Source organism: Homalodisca vitripennis, chromosome 4 (genome assembly GCF_021130785.1).
Source record: "Homalodisca vitripennis isolate AUS2020 chromosome 4, UT_GWSS_2.1, whole genome shotgun sequence".
In the NCBI taxonomy this organism is placed as follows: Eukaryota; Metazoa; Arthropoda; class Insecta; order Hemiptera; family Cicadellidae; genus Homalodisca; species Homalodisca vitripennis.
Window position 1 is genome coordinate 198523456 of NC_060210.1, and position 22898 is coordinate 198546353.

Below are 22898 nucleotides of genomic sequence, written 5' to 3' on the forward strand. Positions count from 1 at the left end.
TCATCTCGTGTTTCAGGAAATCGTGTATTACCTAATTATGTTAAGGCTTACGTACTTAAACATAAATGTAGGTTTTAATTGAAAAGCAGCGTATGTAGCCCAAATGTGTGATACAAACTAACCTATTCCTGTGATGCAAATAATTATTAATAAAATAACATTTCATTATTTGTATTTTAGGTTGATTGGTAGGGTCCAATAAGCGGACCCGGTTTTTTATATCGAAATTTGCAAACGATATTACTTAATCATAACCATCGATATAATCAATCGATACTGATGAATTATTTTTAACAACTTAAATAATCTATATGAACAGCTGTAAACACTTTCAAATAATACAATTAAGGTAATATTTTAAATTTCACGTAACATTGTGTATTTAAATGGCCGTCAATCTTAGGAAGCTTCACGAAATTGCTTTAAAAGACGATAAAATATGTTTTTTTATGGCTTCAGGATGTTGGGTTAGTACCTAAGAATCCATTATGTGATATTTGTGGAAAGGTAACAAATGTAACTGTCAGAGGAGCTAACATGGTCGTCTTCAGATGCAAAAAAAGAAGGTAATGGTGGACACAACTTTAGTAAAAACGTTTTCGTTCTGTTTCATTTAGTTAAAGTTATGAGTTTTCCCTGATTTTGGTTATGTTCATTTATTATTTGTTATCATTAAATTCACATTTTAATTTAAACATATGATTGTTATTACTTTTATATCGATTGATAGTCTATGATTCGATATGCGAATATTAGGTATCGATGATTATATTCTTCGATATAAAAAACCGGGTCCGCTTATTGGACCGTACCCGGTTGATTTTGTAACCATATTAATAATTTAACAGTTTGACATAGTAAGTTGAGTTATGGTGTTTATAGTTCTATATAGACGTGGGGAAGGGTATAGTCTGCTCTAGTAGGCCCACGCAAGGGTATAAAAGGCAGAGCTGACGTTGGCTATTTTACCGGTCTTTGCATTATAATCTCCACCCACCCAAATAGTACAAAAAGGCAAACTATTCCATACATGACGATCACACTGGTGTGAAAATCATCAAATGAGCCAACAAAATACAATGTGATGACGGTGGAGTGGGCGGGTTGCACAGACACTACTGTATCGTTTCACATGTCGCCAACACACAACACCACATTCTCGCACTATATGGTGATGTACCACCGATTAGTATGACATTAGGCATTACACTCTAAAAAGTCAATGGTGTGCATAGGAAATATTTAAATTCTAAATTGAGTTTTAGTCAAACGTAAAAATACAGTAATTCCGTTTCCGTTATTTTCCCTTGTAGAAGTCTAAATGACGTAGCCCCTGAATGCCAAGTTATGGTCTCGAGTGGAAGGCAACAAAGGTAACAAAGCACCGTGAGAGTGACAGCTACAGAAAGACGGACTCACGAGACAAGCTGTGGTCTGGTAGCGGCGACTCGCTGTTCTCGCGGGTTGGGTTTCGTTACGTCTCGGGCGACTTGACTTCTCGATTCCCGCAGTCCCTCTCCTTCTGTCACTGTTTATTACATGTGTTACCTTTGCGTACACACATAACTTATGATACGCATGGATATTCATCAAACTTTTGACGGCCGGTTTCGACGACTACGATATGTTCGGCCAATTGAAAATTATTGTCTTTGTGGTCAGCCCTATCATCTCAGATTATCTCAACTCTCAGCCTTCCAGTAGCTGGTTACTCCACCTTGCCATTCACTCAGACACCTCTACCTGGCAAGATCTCAATATCAGCCAATAGCTGTATTAGACCACGGTTTGTGGGTTATATTTATAAAATTTAATGTTATTTTATAATATACACGTATTTGTATGAAAACATGTATATATGATTGATGGTTAATGGTATTATATAGAACCCTAACAAGTCTGTAAAGTGAGGAATATCCTATATTTAAATTCAGTTTAAAAGCTGTAATTACTAATGCCTGTATTATTCAGACCTCTGCGGTTAGGAAATACGTCACACAATTCAATAAATGAAAAGCCTGTATTTTCAAACTGTTCCGGAATTGGTGATAATCGAAGTGATGTTCTACATAAATATACTATGTTAGCATGGAACTCTTTATACGTTCTGCCTTGTTCACTTGGCTTTAGGCGCTAACGCCCTAAACACGGAAGGGATATGAGAAGAATACAGCACAAATTTTTAGCAGTGAAAATGCGCGCACGTCCTGGTGTTTTCGACCAGTGGTGAGGGAGGACGCCCTTTAAATAATTAATACCACAGACAAAGGGTTATGGGTTTGTTTCTCTGTGGTAGTACGTCACAACTCGTGTGTGGTTTTCATATCTTAACTGGTTTTTGTTTTGTAGTAGTGAATTGGTTCTGGTGTACAAACAGAGTCAATCTTTTTAAAACTAGATCATACCTGATTTTTTTCAGATTTTTAAATCTTGTTTTTTATTTTTATTGAGGCAACCAGATGGGTTGGACCTAAGGTGATTTTATACAAATTTTTAATTCTATGTAAACATATACAAATATTCTACATACTGATTGGAAATCTTGTTGTTTATGGTATTTATTTGTTAAATTCTTTTTTTGGTTATGTTTTTAATTCTTGGTTTGGGCTCTGTTTCTTTGCTCCATTAAATCAGTGTGTTTCTGATGAGGAGTTCTGGGAACTCGAAGATTAATAATATGAACACTGGATTATATATATTTATTTATAGTTTTTATATCTTAAATATTAGTTACCAGTCCTTACTTCTGATAGTAACAACGCCCGTATATTGCCGGTTAATTTTTTCGGTAAGTCGAGTATTTCGCAGGAGTCGTTCTACTCAGGGTTTAATATTCGCCAGTAGAGGCCTACCATCGGTTATGAAGAGGATAAAAATGTAATATTCGTCTGCAAATCCGATGCGATATATCGCCGTTGCGACCGCAAACACGATATCGACTCCCACTCTCCCGCTCCCGCTCCCGCCGAGCTCTCAGAAAGTGGTGTGGTGTGCTACGGCTAAATATAGCGGGACGGTGAGACACGGGCACACGCGCAGATAGCACATCGTCCCTCCCTCGTCCCCACCGCTCGTAGTATCGATCAACGCCGCCAGGGCGCTCTCGCCCGCCGCGCCGCGCCGGTCTCCCCCTCCCCGACAGGCGGCCGGCCGGGCGAAGAACGGAGCAGGGAGAAAGAATATTTCGCCTGCCTGCCGGGGCGACAAAAGACGAGGAAGTAGGACGGGTCAGGTTTATTGCTCGGAAGTTGGAGCCGTCCCAGTCCTGAGTGACGTCACTGTCCCGCAGTTGTCCTAGATACGGGAGGGATCGGGACCGAGTTTAGTTTTACTCGTTATGAAGTTATTGCTAATTTCGCGTTAAAGTTAAATTTTGAAATTTATTTTTTGGTCAGGATATCACCACAATTTGTGACTTGGAGACACACTAGTTGAACTCTATTAATTAATCTGTTAGAGTTACCAAGACGTCCAGACTTGGCGTATATTTTTATAAGTCATTCAAATGTTATAAACTACTGCCTCTGCATGTAGTTTCGAGTTTTTATTTCTATTCGGCATATTTCAATATCTCTACGAAGTCTAGTTATCAATTCAGCCACCTGCAACTTCTACTACAACTAGCCATTGGCGTAGTGTAGCGGGTACAATGGTTATCGCGAGATAACCGGATGAAGCAACGTCGAGCGTGGCTGCTGCTTGGATGGGTGACCGCTGAGCGATCCTGTCCTTGCAAGCAGCTCGCCTGCCCGGCCATTGGTGATGGTTCGGAAACTAAACTCGGAGCCGTTGGTCTCCAGGTTAAGTGTTAGAGAGGGCTTCTTAGCCCTATCCTCGCCTGGTAAAATAAGGCGTCTCTTCTTTACTTTACTTCTCGCCAGAACTAATTGATACAGGTGGGGGAATCAGAGAAGTTTGGTTGTTTCTCGTTTTCTTCTATCTGTTCGAAGTCTGCTAGCATCTTTCCTCGTGAACTTTACAGGCGATGGACTTTGAGGTTAAGAAAGTTGTTAAAAAGTGAGGCAAGCGGATTTCGCGACATTGTTTAAACCCGGTAACGACTTTCTCACGACAATCTCATATAATCTGTCCCGCGGTGTAGGCTAAGAGAAACTCGATGATCTTGCATTGTTTGGGTATTCCATCCGGTAATTCGGCCCAACACTGTTTCATAAAAACATTAAAAATATTTCAAATTTTAAAATAACTTGCGAGGGGGCAATTGTTTTGCTTTCTTGTAACACAATTGTAGTTCTTTAATTCTCTGCCTTTCTGTCAAAAGCTATAACCTGTTTGAGAAGGACTCGTGAAGAGAGAGTTTCCCGTTGTCTGCGGAATGACGTGAGGTAGACAATGACGTGGTGCGGTAGCTGCAACAGTAGCTAACGTAATCCTGGCCGCAAACTCATTCAATCAAACCGCAACGCCGGAGCCTCGTCCCTCCCGTGCTCGTAGCGGTGTCACTCAACTTGCAGATGCCGTACACCTGTATGTCTGTGAATAGCAATCATTTCAGTTGAGTATCGAAAACAGTCCTAGAAAATGTGTGCAAAGAGATACAGATCAATATTTCGTCTAGAGGTTATTAATCCGAATGAAAGTGTGAGAATGTAGCCTACCTGATCAGGTATGTCAACAATTATTCTTGGGGTAATTAACTCGTATAGTATGGAAATGCTTACATGTGACTGAGATTTCGTAAAGCCGTGTATCACACATCGATAATAATGAATTTATATTATTACGATATTACTTTTTTATGGACGTCTTGTATGATTTTCGGGAAATAGCCGTGATTACACTTCCCGATTGGTTTAATTAAACAAGAAGGGCCGCGTTAATTAAACAAGGCAGTTGTAAGAGGATCGGTTATCTCGTTGTTGAGCTCTTTCCAGTCTTGTTAGCGAGATCGGGCCAACAAACGATCCGATCACAACAGACCTTGAGGATCTGGTCGCCATACTAGTAAGGAGCAAGGAGATCGTGTCTTCGAACAATTCCAATTCCAAATAACCCTCTCCATGTCATACGCTGACACCCCCGCATAATTCAATCAGTAAAGTAATTAAACTACCAAAATATTTAATTAAACATTTATTAGACGTGTGATAGGAATTCCAGATCAGGCACTTCTATTATTAGACATCCTCCCTCCCCTCCCCTCGTGCCCCTGTGCATTAGTCCCCGGGGCTGTGGGAATTTTGGAACCAAGCGAACTGCCTTATTTCAGAACATTCATTTGGTCGTAAAACCAGATTATTCGATCATTCATGCCTTATTCGAAAAGTTTCATTTAATACAAACACAAGTACTGTCTCTTTTATACCCATTACTTTTAGATATAATTTTGTGTGTGTCGCCATTACTATAATAGTACGTGCATTAATAAACATCCGTGTTGAAATAGAATAGTTGGAATAATGAACACTTGCGGAAAAAATAAAATGTTTCTCAATTTCGTTTTCAATAATTGTGTACGGTTAACGTTTTGCCTCAGAATCGCTCTTTTGATTTGGTATTATATCCTGTCTGCATTTAAATGTGACAATCGCAAAACCGAGTTTTCCGTGAAATCAATAAAGGAATTTCTCTTACGTTAAACCTGGGACCATGGGCTCCGCGAATTTGGTGGCTAACGAAATGAAAGCGTATGGGTAACCTAAGGGTTAAATTATGAAGCGATATTTCTGTCAGGTTATTTTTTTACAGATACTTAAACAAATGTTATGTCATCAGCTGACCGTACACAAGCAGACTATTAGGCTGAAGTAAGCTACTTTTATCTGACTGTAGTTCAACCTTTAATTGTCTGTATGGCCGTTGTTTTCCGCTTTTTAAAACTAAAAACATGTCTGCGAAAAGGATTATCATTTGATATTTTTAACACTTTTGATGCAGTCCCATTTCGACGTCCACCTGAACCAGCGCGGCTGACGTTCGTTTTATTCCCAGGAGACATTCCTCTAGCTCGTAGTCTATTCTGTTCACTGTACATTTCGACGTCCACCTGAACCAGCGCGGCTGACGATCGGTTTATTCCCAGGAGACATTCCTCTAGCTCTAGCTCGTAGTCTATTCTGTTCACTGTACATTTCGACGTCCACCTGAACCAGCGCAGCTGACGATCGGTGTATTCCTAGGAGACATTCCTCTAGCTCGTAGTCTATTCTGTTCACTGTACATTTCGACGTCCACCTGAACCAGCGCGGCTGACGTTCGGTTTATTCCCTGGATACATTCCTCTAGCTCGTAGTCTATTCTGTTCACTGTACATTTCGACGTCCACCTGAACCAGCGCGGCTGACGATCGGTTTATTCCCAGGAGACATTCCTCTAGCTCGTAGTCTATTCTGTTCACTGTACATTTTTTGAAATCGCAGTAACTCGAAACTGGGGTCCCTGATGACTGAGTAATGACGCCTCAGCACATCGTCCCAGGGTTCGGGGTTCGAATTTCGGTTCGGGTAAGCTATTTTTAAAGTAGAAATAAAGTAAAGATGTCTTATTTTACCTTGCGGAGTTAAGGTTAAGAAGCCCTCTCTAACACTCAACCTGGAGACCAACGGCTTAAAGGTGACTTGCGTATCACCACCAATGGCCGGGCAGGCAGCCTGCTTGCAAGGACAATATCGCTCAGCGGTCACCCATCCAAGCAGCAGCCACGTTCGACGTTGCTTGATCTGGTTATCTTGCGATAATCGCCGTACCCGCTACAGTGCGCCGTTGCTAATTTTTGTGTGATACCAAATCATCATCTGAACCTAATCTGGAGTAATGTGGTGCACGATTCCGGGCAGGAATTTCAGTTTATCCATCCAATAAAAGGAAAAACGAGGAAATTAAAACAATGCCGCAGCGGTACCGCACGCCTGCTGGAGCTCGTGGCTACATGTGTGTGATGACGGCCATGTAGCGGCAGTGGAAAAAAGCCTAATCAGTTTGTTGACAAAATATCACACATACATTACATTGTCGTACAACAGTGATACCAGTAGTGTGAGATTAAGGCGGTGCAACTGATTTTGGGCTTGGAAAATATTCATATCTTTTAAGATAAGTTCCCTGAATTATCTCCGGAGATAACATCAACTACCTCAACTGTTGCCACCATACAGTCGGTACGTCACGTGTGGACAAACTACGAACACGATAATGAGGGTATAAGAAGTTATCTCTGACTCGGCTCCAGAGCCATGTAACTAACGAGTGAGTAGCGGAGCGGCGAGCCACCCCAAGACGGATGTTGTGTGGGGTCGCTCTGGCTCAAGATGAAAAGCAGGGGCGGGAATATCCCCTTCTCCCCCTCTCGAGCACCCCCCCCCCCTACAGAGCACTCCTTCTTGAGACAGCTGGGGTTTCTTGGAGGGAAGCGACGGCTCTTGTGTCTTTCTTGGACTCATTAAAGAAATTGTGCAGTGGGGGTATTTTCATCATTATCGTCGTCATTTAATAATGACCAAAGAACCAAGACCGTCGTTCATTATACAAATAAATTGTAACAGATTTAGCAAGTGTTGGTTATCACTTTAGAGTGATCGATATCTCGCAAGTAATTCCGACGCTTCTGTTCGTGCCTGAGGACATTTCCCACACTCAGGTGTGACAACCCTCTGTGTAAGCCGTAAATTTCAGCTTGGCGCGTATGTTCCATACTCGCTGTGCGAGGACGTGTCAACAGACGTGACGAAGAGTGATGGATGTGCCTTTCACGGCTTTTATTCCTCAAAAATTAAAGTTTAGATTTATAAATATTTTTTTTATTGTGGGAAATGTGTTGTATATCGCTGATGCTGGGAGACATTGTAATGCAATGAAAATTCCGAGAAACCAGTTTCCAGTTACTATAGTGTCTATAAATCAACCACGACGCCCAGCTAGGCCGTTCCTTCTAACCTGTTCCAAAGGAAGTGAATTAAATGTTTACGTTTTAGATAAATGTATATTGAAGGCATTATTTCAGGGATTTATTAAAAACGGGTTTACATTACGTAACAAAATGAATGTGGTTTAGTAATACACGAGCATTGTATTTGCATCCGTGCATTCTGATCAGATCAAGTCATTATTTAAATAAGAAAATATATATATATATATATATATATATATATATATATATTAAAACAAGATTTTAATGGTTTTATATTTTTCTTATCGCTTAGTGTCTACATTGCCGGCTTGGTATAATTGATTATTTTAAATTGCATTTCAACTTTCTTTAATGAGTTGTTGGCAATGAGATTATTATTTGGGCAAGTTAGACGTCAGTGTACGAAGATATCCGAGCCCGCCCGAACATTCGCGAGTCCGCTGTTACTACAACAGTATACAGTGTCGTATAACACAAATATTTTAAAGATTACAAAGAGGAAAGAATTCAGATTGGGCTAGGATAATTCTTGATAGATTTAGACAAATTTGGTATAGTCGATTTTTCATTACATTGCGAGTAAATGTAGCATTTATAAAAATATTGTACACTTCCATTTAAAATACTCCCCTCACAAAAATACGATTGGGTTACATAATTTAAAAACTAGAACGAAATACAGTAGTCGTGGTTTTGAAATTATGTAGTTTTTCATACAATTTGGGTACTTTGCAAAATTCAACTTAAGAATACTCATAATAGGGCCATGTATACCAAATTTCAGTGGTACTAGTTAAACCATTAAAAATGCACAACAGACATACGGCGGACTTTTTCGGACGCAATAAAGTACGTCAAATTTTATTTAGGATATTTCGTTAGCCCACACCAAACCTTGCAAAATCTCATATACAAAACCATCACAGTGGTGAAGTTTTATATTCTGCGGTAGCATTAGTGTAGTTTACTTTGTTTTACAAGAATAGGGTAACGTTCCTATCTTATCTTATCTTATCTACTAATGCAATCGCAATCGGCCATCGGTCTGGAGTGAGGTACTGTCCTGATGATAGCGAAGATAACATCCCTCGAGATAGTGGCTATCGCGTAACAGAACACAATTTTAGAGGGTCTGAACACAAATGCCTGAGGGAGCAATCAAATATTACAACGTGATACAGGCCTATAGGAAAGTTTGAGTAGTTTCGTGTGGGATAACAAAAAAGAAGCTCGATTTTTATCTCTTATATTTCCCTAAACACCAATTTTTCGAAATACTGGCCATCCTGAAATAAAAAAGCCATTTTGAGAGTCGATGGTTACTTGTGGCTTTATAGTAGTAGAAACCGTGTTTGTGCGTCGTCTGACCGCAATGTTCTCGTCTTTATTGCCGAAGTAAAACGTTTAATATGTAGAAAATCAATTTAATTATGTGTGCTTTCTACAAACATTAACTCACTAGTGTACTTCCGCGTGTCTAGAGGAAAAGAACGTTATTTTGTATTGCCTTGTCTTAAGCACGTTTTCTACGTCGAACTCGTGAATGTTTTCAAGAACTGAAACACGTCAATTTGAAAGCGGGAACTCCGGGGGAGAAAGACGAGGATTAGCCTGCAATGCAAATGACGGCGCTCTTACAAGCGTTGACTGCGGGAGAGCGAACCGAGAGTCTCAGCCGCTTCTGAAATTATCTCTCAGGGAAAATCCTCTTAATGTTTAAGATACTTCTTGGCAGTCAAAGATTTGCTCGCTTATACACCAAACTCGCAATTTGGGTATTGGTGGCTTCTGTCCAATTCTTACAAATATTTAAGTTAATTCCAAGTTAAAACGAATTGTGCGCTCCTAATTAATATATTTTGAATCCTTTGAATTAAACGTTGGACTTGAACATGCAATAGTTTACGTAATTAATTAATCTTTATGTTAATTAGTGATACGAATTGAAGATCGGGAGACTTTTGCACGATGCAACAATTGAACCTCTGTGTAACCAACCACCCGTGAAGCTGTTTGTCTCTCAATTTAGGCTTATCAAGACGATCACGACGGCGTCGTGTACCACGTATGGTACACACCGGGCTTTCTGAAAGCGTCGTGCACCCGATGTGGTACACATTGCTATGCAGTTCCCTTATTTCTGTTTTGGTACCCCTCGGGATACCATTGTTTTATAACGTCAGTTTTCAAAAGTTAAAATTCTAATCTAATATTTACGTCCATCCATATTTACAAGAATCACACACACGCACACTCATTCAATTTTGTGTACTAAATCCGTAATTTGGCTGATTTTAGGCCAATAGTAATTATGTATCCCAGCGACTCTCCATAAACTCATTAACCGAGTAAAACGCCTTCGCCACCAGATGGCACTTCAGTCAAGAACGAATGTGATTTAGATTATCTGTTTGTTTGATGCATTCAGGGAGTTTATTTATCAGCCTAACACCAACTTGAGACGGCAAATGCGCAAATGCTACCGCCCTGTGCTGTTTTACCCTCAAGTTGTCTCTGCCTCTTGTTCCATACTGGTGGATGTCTCGGCTCTATATGACAGTACACTTGGTCCAGCAGTACATAACTACCTCCTGCACATAGATGCAGGGCAAAGTAAGCAGTTTTAGTTCCCTGTACGCATCCCTACACGACTCTCAAAAATTGTGTGGCAACATAATGCGAATTGTCTTTTTTTGTAGTCTGAAAACCCCTTTCCAGTCTGTATTTGGCACAACCTCCCCATAAAATCACACCATATGCCAGATGTGAGTAAACCAGACCAAAATTAAGATACCAAGGGAGCAATACTTTGCCAAATTACGCAAAGCATAAATGCCCGAGGCAACTATAGCACAGACGGTATTAATGTGATCGTTCCAGTTTAGCCCAAGATCAATGTGTATTCCCAAAAACTCGGTGGATTCTGTTTCCTCTAAGAGTACATCATCCATAAACACGATTGGTCTCAATTCTTGTCCATGTTGTCTAAAACAAAATTTAATGAAAGAAGACTTTGACTGATTTGAGTTTAAGTTTATTCCAGAAAAGTGGTGGATGTACGAACTTAGTTCGACAAAAGATTTTATTTCTAAATCTTCAATTGTTTTACCTGAGATACAGAGAGTCGTGTTGTCAGCGTATAGAATCATCTCCCCATAACGGATCAATGAGTTCAAATTATTAACAAATAAGAAATAGCACCGGTCCAAGAATTGATCCCTGAGGGACTCCATAACAACACGACGTCTGTAAGACCCTGGGACTGCGTTTCGCCTGGTACAGTATGGTCCGTCCACACGGTGGTATACGCGTACTCGCCCAGTAATGTACGGTAATGTATCCATCTCTCCCCTCGTCCTCCCGCGCCTCAGATCAGTCTCCAGCCCGACATCTCACTAATGGCTCGGCCGAGTCGCGAGGGTCGCTCACTAATCCGCTCCCCGACTGTCGGCCAATAGCGCTCCTGCCCCGTCCGCGGGTCTTATCGATTGCCTCCGCGCTCGACCACACTCTCGCGTCCATGGTACCGAGGATATGTCTGTAAGTACTACCCTGGCGTGTGCCGGCCAGAGAACAGCCGCTTCCCTACTACAGTATCTCCAAGAAGTATGGGTTGATTTGAAATGATTTTCATACATCAAATTTTTGTACGGTACTTTAAAGACGTGTTCATTTGTTTCGTGAAAGTGCGAGAGGAAGTTGAACAAAAAGGTCGACACTCACATTGACAGTAATGTTGTAAGAGTCCACAAATATTAGTCTGATTTTATTTATTAAAATATTTACTTACACCGTACCGAAGAACCGACATACGAGTACAGAATTCTAACCTCAAATAAAATGTGTTTTTGTTATCTTTGGTTTAATTTTTAATAAATAAAACTGTAATCACAACAGTAATAAAAGAAGACAGGACCAATTCCGATAGATGTACGAAGTTTTGCGCGCCAAATGAACATTTGCAAAGAATGAAAATATAGTTGGAAATTTGATTTTAGTATCTCCACATATGCTGCTACAAACTGAAGGTCTGATATTCTTGGATTATCTTTGCAATTCCTCCACTACTAACATGTTAAGCATTATTAAGAATACCCATACACTAAATGATATAAAACGAGGCTGTAATCATTTCAGTTGAGTTGAATTTTACTTTGTGCTGCCAAACTGTACACCTGCATATTAATCGCAACTTAATTTTCTCTATTTTTTTAAAATTAATAATATGCTTTCCAAGGGACTTAGTGCGATGTTCCTGTACATTTTTCAAGTTTAATAGCAGAAAACTAGCAGAGAGTTGCAGACCTGAGCGTGCAGACAAGCCACAGACCTCACTGAAGTAGAATTTACAGCGTCATTCAAACGCCGGGGCTAGAAACTGCAAATAGAGTAACACTATCGAGTTCTACTCGGTCGATCGTAGGGTTATTTGTGCATGGCAGTAATTTATTTCAAATTAATATTTAATCATTAGTGTTTTGGAGTCTTTTCTCACGTATAATCATAATAGGTTTGACGAGAAAGTAAACATTTTGTTCCGTAAATGTTTACCAAGACTTTAATTAATTTGAGTGTTGCGTCGTTTTCCAATGCGCACAGAATAAAATGATTCGCCGTCACAATCTTGTTATTGAAACCGCGACAGCATTATCCGACGTTCCTAATCAAAAGCGGCACTAATGAACGGAATTGGGGTGTCGTATTGTTTATCGCCGAGCTCGTGGAACAGGAACGGCGGGAACGGACTGGCGGAGGGAGCTTCGCAGACGAGAGTGGCGACTGGCGAGCGAGCGTCGAGAGGAGATCGGTAACAATATCGCGTAGAGCGAGAGAGCGAGAGAGAGAGGGGAAGATAACACAATCAGAGGGACCCTTCCCCCGCTCCGTTAGTCAGCTGTCGGCTCGCACGATTCTGGCGAGAGAGAGAGAGAGGGAAGATCACGCACGAGTAGAGTCGCGGAGGTGGCCGAACTTTGCCGAGGGTGCCCGATGTCGTCGGTGCTTCCACCTCGTGTGTGTCGGTCGTGGGGAGGTGGGAGTAGAGATATCACCGAGAGTAGCCGAGCGTTGCCGGAATCGAGCCGAACGAGATTAGTAAGTTAAAATTGCATCAAGAGGGGGCACTTGGCACAATCATTACTGCATTCCCCACCAGCTTCCCCCCCAGCTTCTCCCCCTTCCTTTCGTGCACTTGCACCCGCCTCCCCCTCCCGCCCACCCCGCTCTTCCGGTGCCCTAAACAGGGACCCAGTAACCTATATTCACTCATTATAATCAACCACGCTCCTTCAATTAGAGGTGGTTTTTAATTAACTTTTACACTCCTCTAATAACACTAATTAATGTGCATTTATCTCAAGATTGGTTGAAAGCGATCCTTTTAACTCCTTACTTAAAAAAAAAAAAACAGTCAGTACCTACTGGTGCTTTGCATCCTCTTTAGGGAACATTCTAGGAATCTAAGCAAAATTATGTGAAATAAAAGAGCCTCCCATACCATTTGTTAATAATGAGTTATTACATTCTAGTTTAAAATCCAGGAACATGTTGGTCTACCAAGTATTCATCATACTTCCATACACCACACATTGCATTCCTGAAATCAGATTGTAGGACTGCAATATATTTAAATATAGCCAAATATAAAATTAAGAATTTAAATAAAGACACCAGCAAAATTATATTTGTATGCATATTTTAACAAAAATCAGTTCTTATTGAACAACTAGCAGTTACCCGCGGCTTCACACGCATTTTCCTGTTGAAAACTCGGACAATATATTGATGTATTCTTAATCTATGACATAATAAACACTCCTGAGATAATCAATAGTCACTCATTTAGCTATTCCAATCTCCTGATCCATTTTAGATTTAAGTTTAAAGAACAGTGTTTTGGGGTCCTGAAGTCGTAAAGTGAAACAGTTTTTATAAGATTCGTATTCCCTCCAACATTCCATGATAATTTATTGAAGTGCTCCAACGATTTCAGTAACAATAAGAGTTAGCCTTTTTATCCCAATGATGAAAGTGTATCGTCCAACTAAAAAGTTGATGCGGTCAGTATGAGTCTGTTCTTGTCGTTTAAATTCACCCCCGGTCTAATCTATCTACAGTTCCACAATTGATTTATGCTGTTGCACTAACCAAACCAATGGTCTCATATGTTGGTTTCGGAATTCAACTTTTACCGATCAATAAATATGTATAAGGGGTATATGCTTCTAGTATAAGGGCAAGAGTGTGTTATCCCCATTTGCTTTTCAATAACTACAGTAACAATGTTAAAGGAGCTAACCAGATTCGATTACTTTATGTGCAAACATTCACAGCTTTATTTAATGAGGTAGTTTTTATAACAGCGTATAAATACCTTTTCCATGGCATTAGATGGATTATTGATCATTGGCGCAATTAAAATTTAAAATTAGATAATAACTTCGTCTCTGCAATCTGCATTACACTACTGATCAAGCAGTTTACAGTAATTTAATAGTTACTAAAATTTCAATGTTAACAATGTTTCTGCCTCTTTGGTGAACTTCAGCTGAAAGTATCAGTTCACTTTGTATTATGTGTCAAAGCACAATCTGCCGGATCCAATATAAAACACTCCAACATCAACAACAATTTGTAAATGAAAAATTAACTAAATAAACTTTTTAAATTGGACCAAATTGTAAATCTAAACCATTCTCGAATTCCATTGAAAACACACACAAAATTTCACCAAAATCGGTCCAGTCATTTAGGAGGAGTTCAGTCACATACACACGAACACAAGAAATATATATATATATATATATAAAGATGAGTATGGAGATTTGTTACAAGGTAATTTAAATTAGTGTACTTAATAAATAAATTGATCTGTATATACTTCATCCATCACTGTATTTTTAAAACACGTTAATTCTATCATATGGTAGCAATTGATAGAAATTGAGATAGAGATTGAGTATCCATAAGTATTATTAAGTATCAAAGCCGTATCTGTGAAGTTTGTATTATTAATTTTGATAGTTAAAATAAAGAAAAATACAGATTTGGATTGAATAACATGGTTATTAAAAAAATATTATAGATTATTTATGTTTTGTAATAATATAAACCAAAATGTTAGTATTTTATTAAAATGATAACACTATAAAAATGACAATCTTGGGCAATGATAAATAAGTTTTATTTTCATTTTCCTCCTTTTGGGAAAAGGAAACTGTGGAACTCAGATTATATGATTTCTGGTAGGGTATATAATCAAAACAGAAATCATAAAATCTGGGGTTCAGAGCTTCCTCTTCCTAAAAAGGTAAAATGTATATGTCAGAACAATTTTGTACTTAACATTTTTGGTTATTAATGGAACACACTGTTTTACTTTAGTCATTTTTCAGTGAAAGACTAAATCTCTAGGTAACCTATAAGTTTATTTTACAGGGTTTTGTCAATATGATTAACCAAAATGTGCATTTAAATAAAGATTTTTAGGGAAATGTTTACATGCTTTTATAGGGTGAGATTTCATTCATATGATGCAGTGTTCAAGTTTTAAATGATACAAAATGTCACACGTGTCTCTCATAAGAATTGTTTTAGATTACAACTTATTTCTTATTATTCCTTTTTCCTGTTGCAGATCAAAAGAGTTTTGAGGGGAAAAAGATGAATCCTGTATAGACTACGTCAACAGCTGTGGTAACTTGACCACTTCCAAGTCTTCCAGAAGAGAGCAGAGCCTAGCAGCATGAACGACATGAACGATGCCAGCAAGCAGCAGCAGGCTCAGCAGCAGGCACAACAGCAGGCCCAGCAGCAAGCACAGCAACAGGCTCAGCAGCAGATGCAGCAGCAGCAGGAACAACAGCAGCAGCAGCAGCAGGTCCAGATGCAACACGATGGACTGTTACAATCTCAGCAGACATCAGGAGCACAGGGCGTCACCCCTCAAGCTCTCATAGTCAACACTGCCAACATCGCTCAACAACAGCAACAGTTACAGGTCGGCAAACATCCGAGAACCTATAACATCTACCTCTACTTTTACATGAACAGACACACAAGTTATCTCGCAAAAACAATGTTCAGTAAACATACAACAAACAATAATTGTTGATAAAACAATTCTATCAGGATAGCATTGTGTCAGGAAGCATACATACTTTACTAGGTGTCTAAATTCATTACAAACGGATCATACAATTGTAAGAATGTACAGGATATTATCAACCATTTTCTTTTCAAATTTTAAAAGTAAATATCAATTGGTTTTTTTAAACACTTAAAGTTAAAGTCAAATCATCTTTATTTACTTAAACTTTAAGTTTAGTAATCGTGTCAACAAATAAAGGTTTAGGTCTAGTTGTCTCGTTGGTCTTAGGTCCTCCTTCCGTAGAATTCGTTTAGCGAGTAAAATGGTCGATCCAGTAGCCAGTTCTTGAGGGTTTGTCTGAAGTGTTTCCGGTCCGTCATTTTCAAGTCTTCAGGAAGTGCGTTCCACATCTTGGTGCCAGCATAGCTTGGACTCTTTTCAGTTGCTTTGAGCCTATGGCGAGGCAGGCAGTAATCAGATGCATGTCTTGTTAAATAAAAGCATAGTTTGGAAATTTGTTTATGTATGGCCATATAGTTGAAAATAAGACAGTTTTATTAAATCTTACAACAAATTTAAATGAAACCAGGTCATACTTATTGAGTGTCTGGAATAATATGGTTAAAGGAACAAGTTTTCTACAAGGTTGACAACTATCTAGCTACTGATTATGGTAAATTAAAAAAAATCTTCTACTAAATTCAGATTACATAGTTAAATGTATGTATTGTTATAAATGTTGATGTAACGTATATAGGTTATTCATTGTTTTAAATTTAGTTTTTTTATGTTGTTTACTATCGTCTAAAATTATTTATTTGCAAATGTATGTCTTTCAATCTGTTAATGAATTACATTTATAAATGTTAAAACTCTTACAATATAGTTTACATATATAATGTTATTCTATATTTATTTCAATTTTTACTTAAATACATTAGTTACAAACAGAATGCAACATCTGATGAAAAGGTAAAATTGTGTTATATTGCTATTGATGAAATCTATTGCATCACTGTATGTTTAATTATGAATAAAATCTTGAATCTTGTGGTAGGCTTAAAGTAATTAATACAATAAGTATAACTATTTGAACTAGAAGAGTATCCCATTGATGTATGTTATATTGATGGTACATACTGTCTATAATGTGTTGGGGTTCTGTCAGCAGAGTAACCAACAGATTCAGCAGCTTCAGCAGCAGATGCAGGTGCCACAGTCTCAGGGAAACAACATGCAGAACCAACTAGGTGAGTCACTTTCCGAGCAGATATATCGCTCGCTATACACTTAACTGTGGGGTGGTGTTATAATATTTTTAATCTTGTTTATTTCTGAAGTCAGCAACCCAAAAATGTACTCGTAGCCATTGGTTCAATATTGTATATTGTAAGTAAATATGAAAAAAATCTGAAACGTTTAACTGTTGCTGGACCACAGTTGCACCAAAAAGACTGTATTTTCCCAAATTTATTCTTGATATTTATTCAACTTCCTCAAAATTAAAAAAACAGAAAATATTTCCTTTTGTAACACAAGTTCTAATACATTCATATTGGCGTAAATTTAAAGCTATTATATGTACCAGTTTTCACTAAAATACATTTTATTGACCTTAAAGGTGTTTATAGTTATAATTATTTTGTTAGTTGCATACAAAAAAGTTTTTTTTGCCTTATTTGTCATATACGTATATATACTAAAATGCTTCTATCTAAATGTAGTTTTCCACACAATTTTTACCAACATCAAGTTACAACATTTTGTTCAGCAAGCTTCTGAATTATATTTTTGTAGGAGTAACATAAGTTTTAATTGTTTTTTTTATCATTGTCAATAATTTCATGGAAGAGACGATAGAATGTTAATTAAGTAATCGTTCTCTTTAATTTTTGTATCAAATTTATGTACCACATCTCCCCACTTCTCACATCACTGCCGACCCCACTTCATACACATAACTAATTTAACAGTAGATTCAGAAAGCCAACAACAGCACGTATTTTACAATCTGTGGGATGATTAAGTACAAACAGTGTACACAAGAATTTACACTTTAAATGGTGTGTGAGATTTTCCAGTAGGCACAGACAGGCTCTCAGACCATATCAGTAGTTTAGCAACTGCATTTCTGCAAAGGCCGTAATTAAAAACTGCATTTATATAACATGTACAAATGTAGTTGATCAATCTGTATATATTTAATTTGGCAATCGATTTGCATATATTTGGCTTTGTAATCAATTTGTGTAAATTAGATTTGATAGTGTAGATTATGAAGATTCCAGGTAAATTAAACCATATATATAAATAACTATAATACCAGGAATGGAAATAATCTAAAATTGATTGAAATCGTCTTAGTAAAATCATGAACAAAATAGTTTAATTAAAAGTATTCAATAAATTAATGCCATTAGTTGATAATTATCCAGACTTAATTTTCAGAAATAAAATGTAGAGCTGGTTACTGGTTAATCAATTTTACAGCTTCCAAGATTTTTTTTACAATTGCTTTTTGAAATCTTTTTAAACTTAAATGTTATTAGTCTAAATTCTTTATTAGTTGCATTTTTATTTTTAATTAACCTGTAACCTCTAGTTGTTAATTAAGTATCGTTATTTTTATTTAATTTATAAAATTTTATTAATTGTTGAATTTTAATTTTGCTATATTCATTAATAATACCATTGTTTTAAATGTAATTTAATTCAAATAATTTATTTTAACTAATGGATAGTGTTGTTGTAACAACTCCTATTACACCTCTACATATTATATCTAATTATAAAAAGTATGATTTTGAAATATAATAATTTATCTGTAATTTATATTTATAAGTATATCTGGACTCGGTGTTGTACTGCAGTGCTGATGTTGTTAATACTTGTAAAAATCTTATATCAATGACATGTAATTATTATTATTATTATAGGCTCTTTAACATGTGGGGTTTGATGATTTACTTTATGTTTTGACATGGTAGGGTCGATATCACTGAACCAGCAGGGCCAGACGACTCTGACGACGATGCAGGCGTCCCAGCTGGCGCAGAGCGGTGCCAACACCCTGACTACCATGCAGGCCCCCCTGGGCACCATGGCGCTACAGGGCAGCGCCCAGGCTATCCCCATGCAGGCCAGCGGTATGCCCTTGCACACTCCACAGTCCGGTGAGTCTTCCTTGGTCGACTGTTTATATTGTGTAACTCACCCTTGGTTTATTCACGCTTTCACATCGTGTTCAATCACCGGAAGAGTTACTTGTACACGAGTTACAGTAAACAAGTCAGTTATAAACCTCTTCAGGTGTAACAGCAAATTGAAATGAAAGGCTACTTCATAAATAATATATGAACTATATCAAAGAAAATATTAATTTCATACAAAAAATTTTCTACACCGCCTAACATATATTGACATTATCATTTTATTCATGCTTATCAAATAATAATGAGTTTATTGCGTTAGATATTGTTTTAGTTCATTTTCCTAAATTAATAAAACTGTTCACCTTAAACATATAATAATTGGATAAAACTTTCAAAAAGTTCAAATCACATCCTTTGCTTATATTGATAAAATAATACAATACATTTATTATACTTCAATTTATTATGAATCAAATTGTAGGTATTGAAAACGGTTTCCTGCTGATATAGCTTTAAACTGTGAATGTGTTAATAAATAATCAACATTTCCGTGAAGATATCATAAATGGCTACGTATTTGATCGTAAGAAAGAAGTTGTTTCAAAACGTAAATGAAGGATATGTTATAATTTTATTATTTGTAAAATGCTACCTCAACTCGTTCAGTAGCACGAGCTGTATGAAGCAGTAATACGAGGGTCGTCCATAAAGTAACCGCCGTTTGGGCGTGGCACGATAAGTAGTGGGGGGTAGCGCCGCCATTCTCACATCGGTGTGCGCAGCCGTTCAGTACGCTTCTAGCTGTGCAAGGGAGAGCATCGTGCGATCACGCGTTCTTTTGGTACAACGTAAAAACATGAGCGCCGTGATAGAAAATCCCGCCACGTGTGAAGTGCGTGGTGTAATAAGATTTCTGTGGTCGAAAAGTTACACAGCAGCTGAAATTCATCGTGAATTGAATGCGGTGTATGGCCCAAACATTATGAGCGAAGGTGTAGTCCGTCAATGCAATGGGGTCATACCGCTTCGCCAAGCAAGCCGAAGAAAGCTCGCCAATCTTTTTCAGCGAGAAAATTGATGGCTACAGTTTTTTGGGATGCTAAGGGCATCTTGCTCGTTGAATTTATGGAGCGTGGTACGACCATTACAGCTGCAGCTTACTGTGGTCCTTAAAACGGCTACGACGAGCGATTCAAAACAAGCGTCGTGGTCTTCTGACATCTGGTGTTGTGTTTGTCCATGACAACGCCCGCCCTCATACAGCTCAAAGAACGACAGAACTTTTGAAAAAGTTAAAATGGGACGTTTTTGACCACCCCCTCTACAGCCCGGATTTGGCTCCCAGTGATTTCCATCTTTTCCCGTACATGAAGCGGTGGCTTGCATCTCAGAGGTTTGCGAGTGATGAAGAGCTTCAAAACGCTGTAACATGTTGGCTACGTTCTCAGGCGGCAGATTTTTTTAAAGACGGAATTTAAAAAACTGTTAAAAGATATGATAAGTACTTGAATTTGTATGGTGAATATGTAGAAAAGTAGAGAAAAGCTGCAGTTTTAACCTTTATATAATAAAATTTTTGTATCTCAACTAGTTTATTTCTTATTTCAAAACGGAGGTTACTTTGTGGACGACCCTCGTAGTACTAAGCCCTTAATTCTGTAGAAGGGCCGTTCTTTACCAGCGCATTATACCTCGCTGTAAGACTTACTCAAGAAACGTGCCTGTCCTCTTGTAGTACTATTTTCTTTCACTCCTAATCACTTTGATCCGTATGAGTAGATGAGTGATGTGTTGTTGTAGGGACGACGACGATCACCACAATGTCGACGCTGCAGCAGCACGGTCAGCACCCGATACAAGCGCAGACCCCTGCGCCGCAGCAAGGCCAAATACAGCAGGTCAGCGAGTGGGCTGCCGGGAGGGTAAGCCGCATGAGCACGCCGGTAGCGTAGACATAGCGTACATTCTGGCTCGCTGCTGAATCTGTAGTTCCGTTCCTTCCGTTGATAAAAAAAATTGTGTGTGATGACTTTTTGACAGAAGGTAGAACATTTTGCAAAACATTTTTACACAGTTATTATTCACAATAATCTTTTTTTAAAACACAAAATTGCATGTAAACCAAAAAGAAGTGTAAGCTTCATGTCCATAAAATTATGAAATTCAAAAAGACGTTTCCTCGCAGATTGTCTTCAAGTACCAAAAGTCATTCATGCCAAAAATCTCAAGTCAAGTCATCGTTAAACACAAAAAAATACTGAAGTATAACATTTAAAGAGTCGTGGTATCTATTATCTTCTTCAGATGCCCTTAAATCATAAAACATAAAGTTGAAGATGCAATTTCAGTCAGGTATCCTAATACAATATTGTTTTAAAAGTATTACCCACATTTTTTAATTTTTTTTCTAAAACTTGGCTAAAGAATAAGTTTTCTGTTTATTAAGTTCAGATCAAGTAAAAAGAGTTTTTTGAAATTGAACAGTGCATGGTCTTATCGAATTGAGGGTAAATGTTTGTAAGATTTTCAAAAATAACTTTATTAAAGTTTTTAAGCGGTTAAATTTATATTTTTTGTTCACCTACTACTGCTAACTCAGTTTTCCTCAGCAACGGAAGTATGCACTTTGCTCATGATTGTGTTCTGTTGTGTTGTGTTGTTGCATGTTTAAATTATTTGTTCTCAATGGTGTAATGCATGAATAATGAAATTCAAGTTTGATGTCTGAAGGAAAAGTATTAAATTATTTTGAACTGGTAAATACATTGGCTGTTGAGAAACTCATTTTACTTCAAATACAACTACTATTTCAGTATCTTGTGAATAAAAACGAACAATGAAATTTGCTACTAAGCTTTAATCTTGAGAGAGGCTGAAGCGATTTGACTAACTCTCTTTTTGCAATATTCGTTAAAGTTCAAGAAAGATTAAAATTTTCCGAGAAAAATCGGAAAAGTTTTGTGAAATTTACTAGAATTCAAAAAAATAATGGTAATATTATTGTACAAAACATAATCCAGATTTAACTACTGTAAAGATTTGTTGACATTTTCATCTAAAATTTGCTAAAAAGCAAAAACATTTGTTTGCATTAAAATTTTTGAACATATTAAGTATACAGTGCCTCATTAGTAGAGTAATGCAGATTAAAAATACAAAGTTACTATCTCATTTCACTTGTATCACACCAAAAGTAAACATTAAGTAAAATCTAAGTTGGTTTCCGAGACCTACGCATGTACATAACTTATTGGTCGGAGCAAAAACGCAAACTTGGCTGTGGAACCGTAAATAAATTAATCAGAATAGATACTTTTTGACCTCTTTAAGTGTGCATAATTATACATATATTTTTTTCTTTAGTGTTGTAAAAAAGGCAAACTCAACTATGGCACTTGTAATATCTTATGTGGAAGTAGATTATAAGAACCGCAAGTAGACACCTCTTGACTGAATGGGCATGCAAACTCAACATGTCATCATGAATGTAATAGATTCAAACCAGAAATGCTCCTACACGCGCAAAACGAAAAAAAAAAGAGCCAGTAAGAATTGTATTTAACTTTTGAATCTCCTTACTATGGACACTGAAATAATAAGTACCTGATATAAGCCTACTGGTATATGTTCCATCATATATGCTTCCACTAAGAAGGCTACACCGTTTGAATTATAAAATTGTGTGCGAAACCATGGGTAATTGCTAGTTTTAACATAGTAAAAGTCAATATGACGACACAAACCATTTACTTCTTAAAAACCAGTAGTTCCAAATATGTTTGTGAGTTGG

The 22898-nt window shown here is 37.7% G+C and overlaps 1 protein-coding gene across 10 annotated transcripts in view; it reads left to right on the plus strand.

The window, feature by feature from the left end:
• LOC124360869 (polyhomeotic-proximal chromatin protein-like) overlaps positions 1–22898 on the plus strand; it is a 186110-nt gene that overhangs the window by 134558 nt on the left and 28654 nt on the right. For 8 of the 10 annotated variants that reach the window (XM_046814833.1, XM_046814834.1, XM_046814831.1 and 5 more), the window contains 4 exons: positions 15504–15866; positions 17125–17206; positions 18944–19129; positions 20909–21030. In XM_046814833.1, the coding sequence (XP_046670789.1) occupies positions 15612–15866; positions 17125–17206; positions 18944–19129; positions 20909–21030 (645 nt within the window). In that variant the 5' untranslated portion in view covers positions 15504–15611. The remainder of the gene's footprint in view (positions 1–15503; positions 15867–17124; positions 17207–18943; positions 19130–20908; positions 21031–22898) is intronic. The other 2 variants (XM_046814837.1, XM_046814835.1) reach the window with 2 other exon arrangements.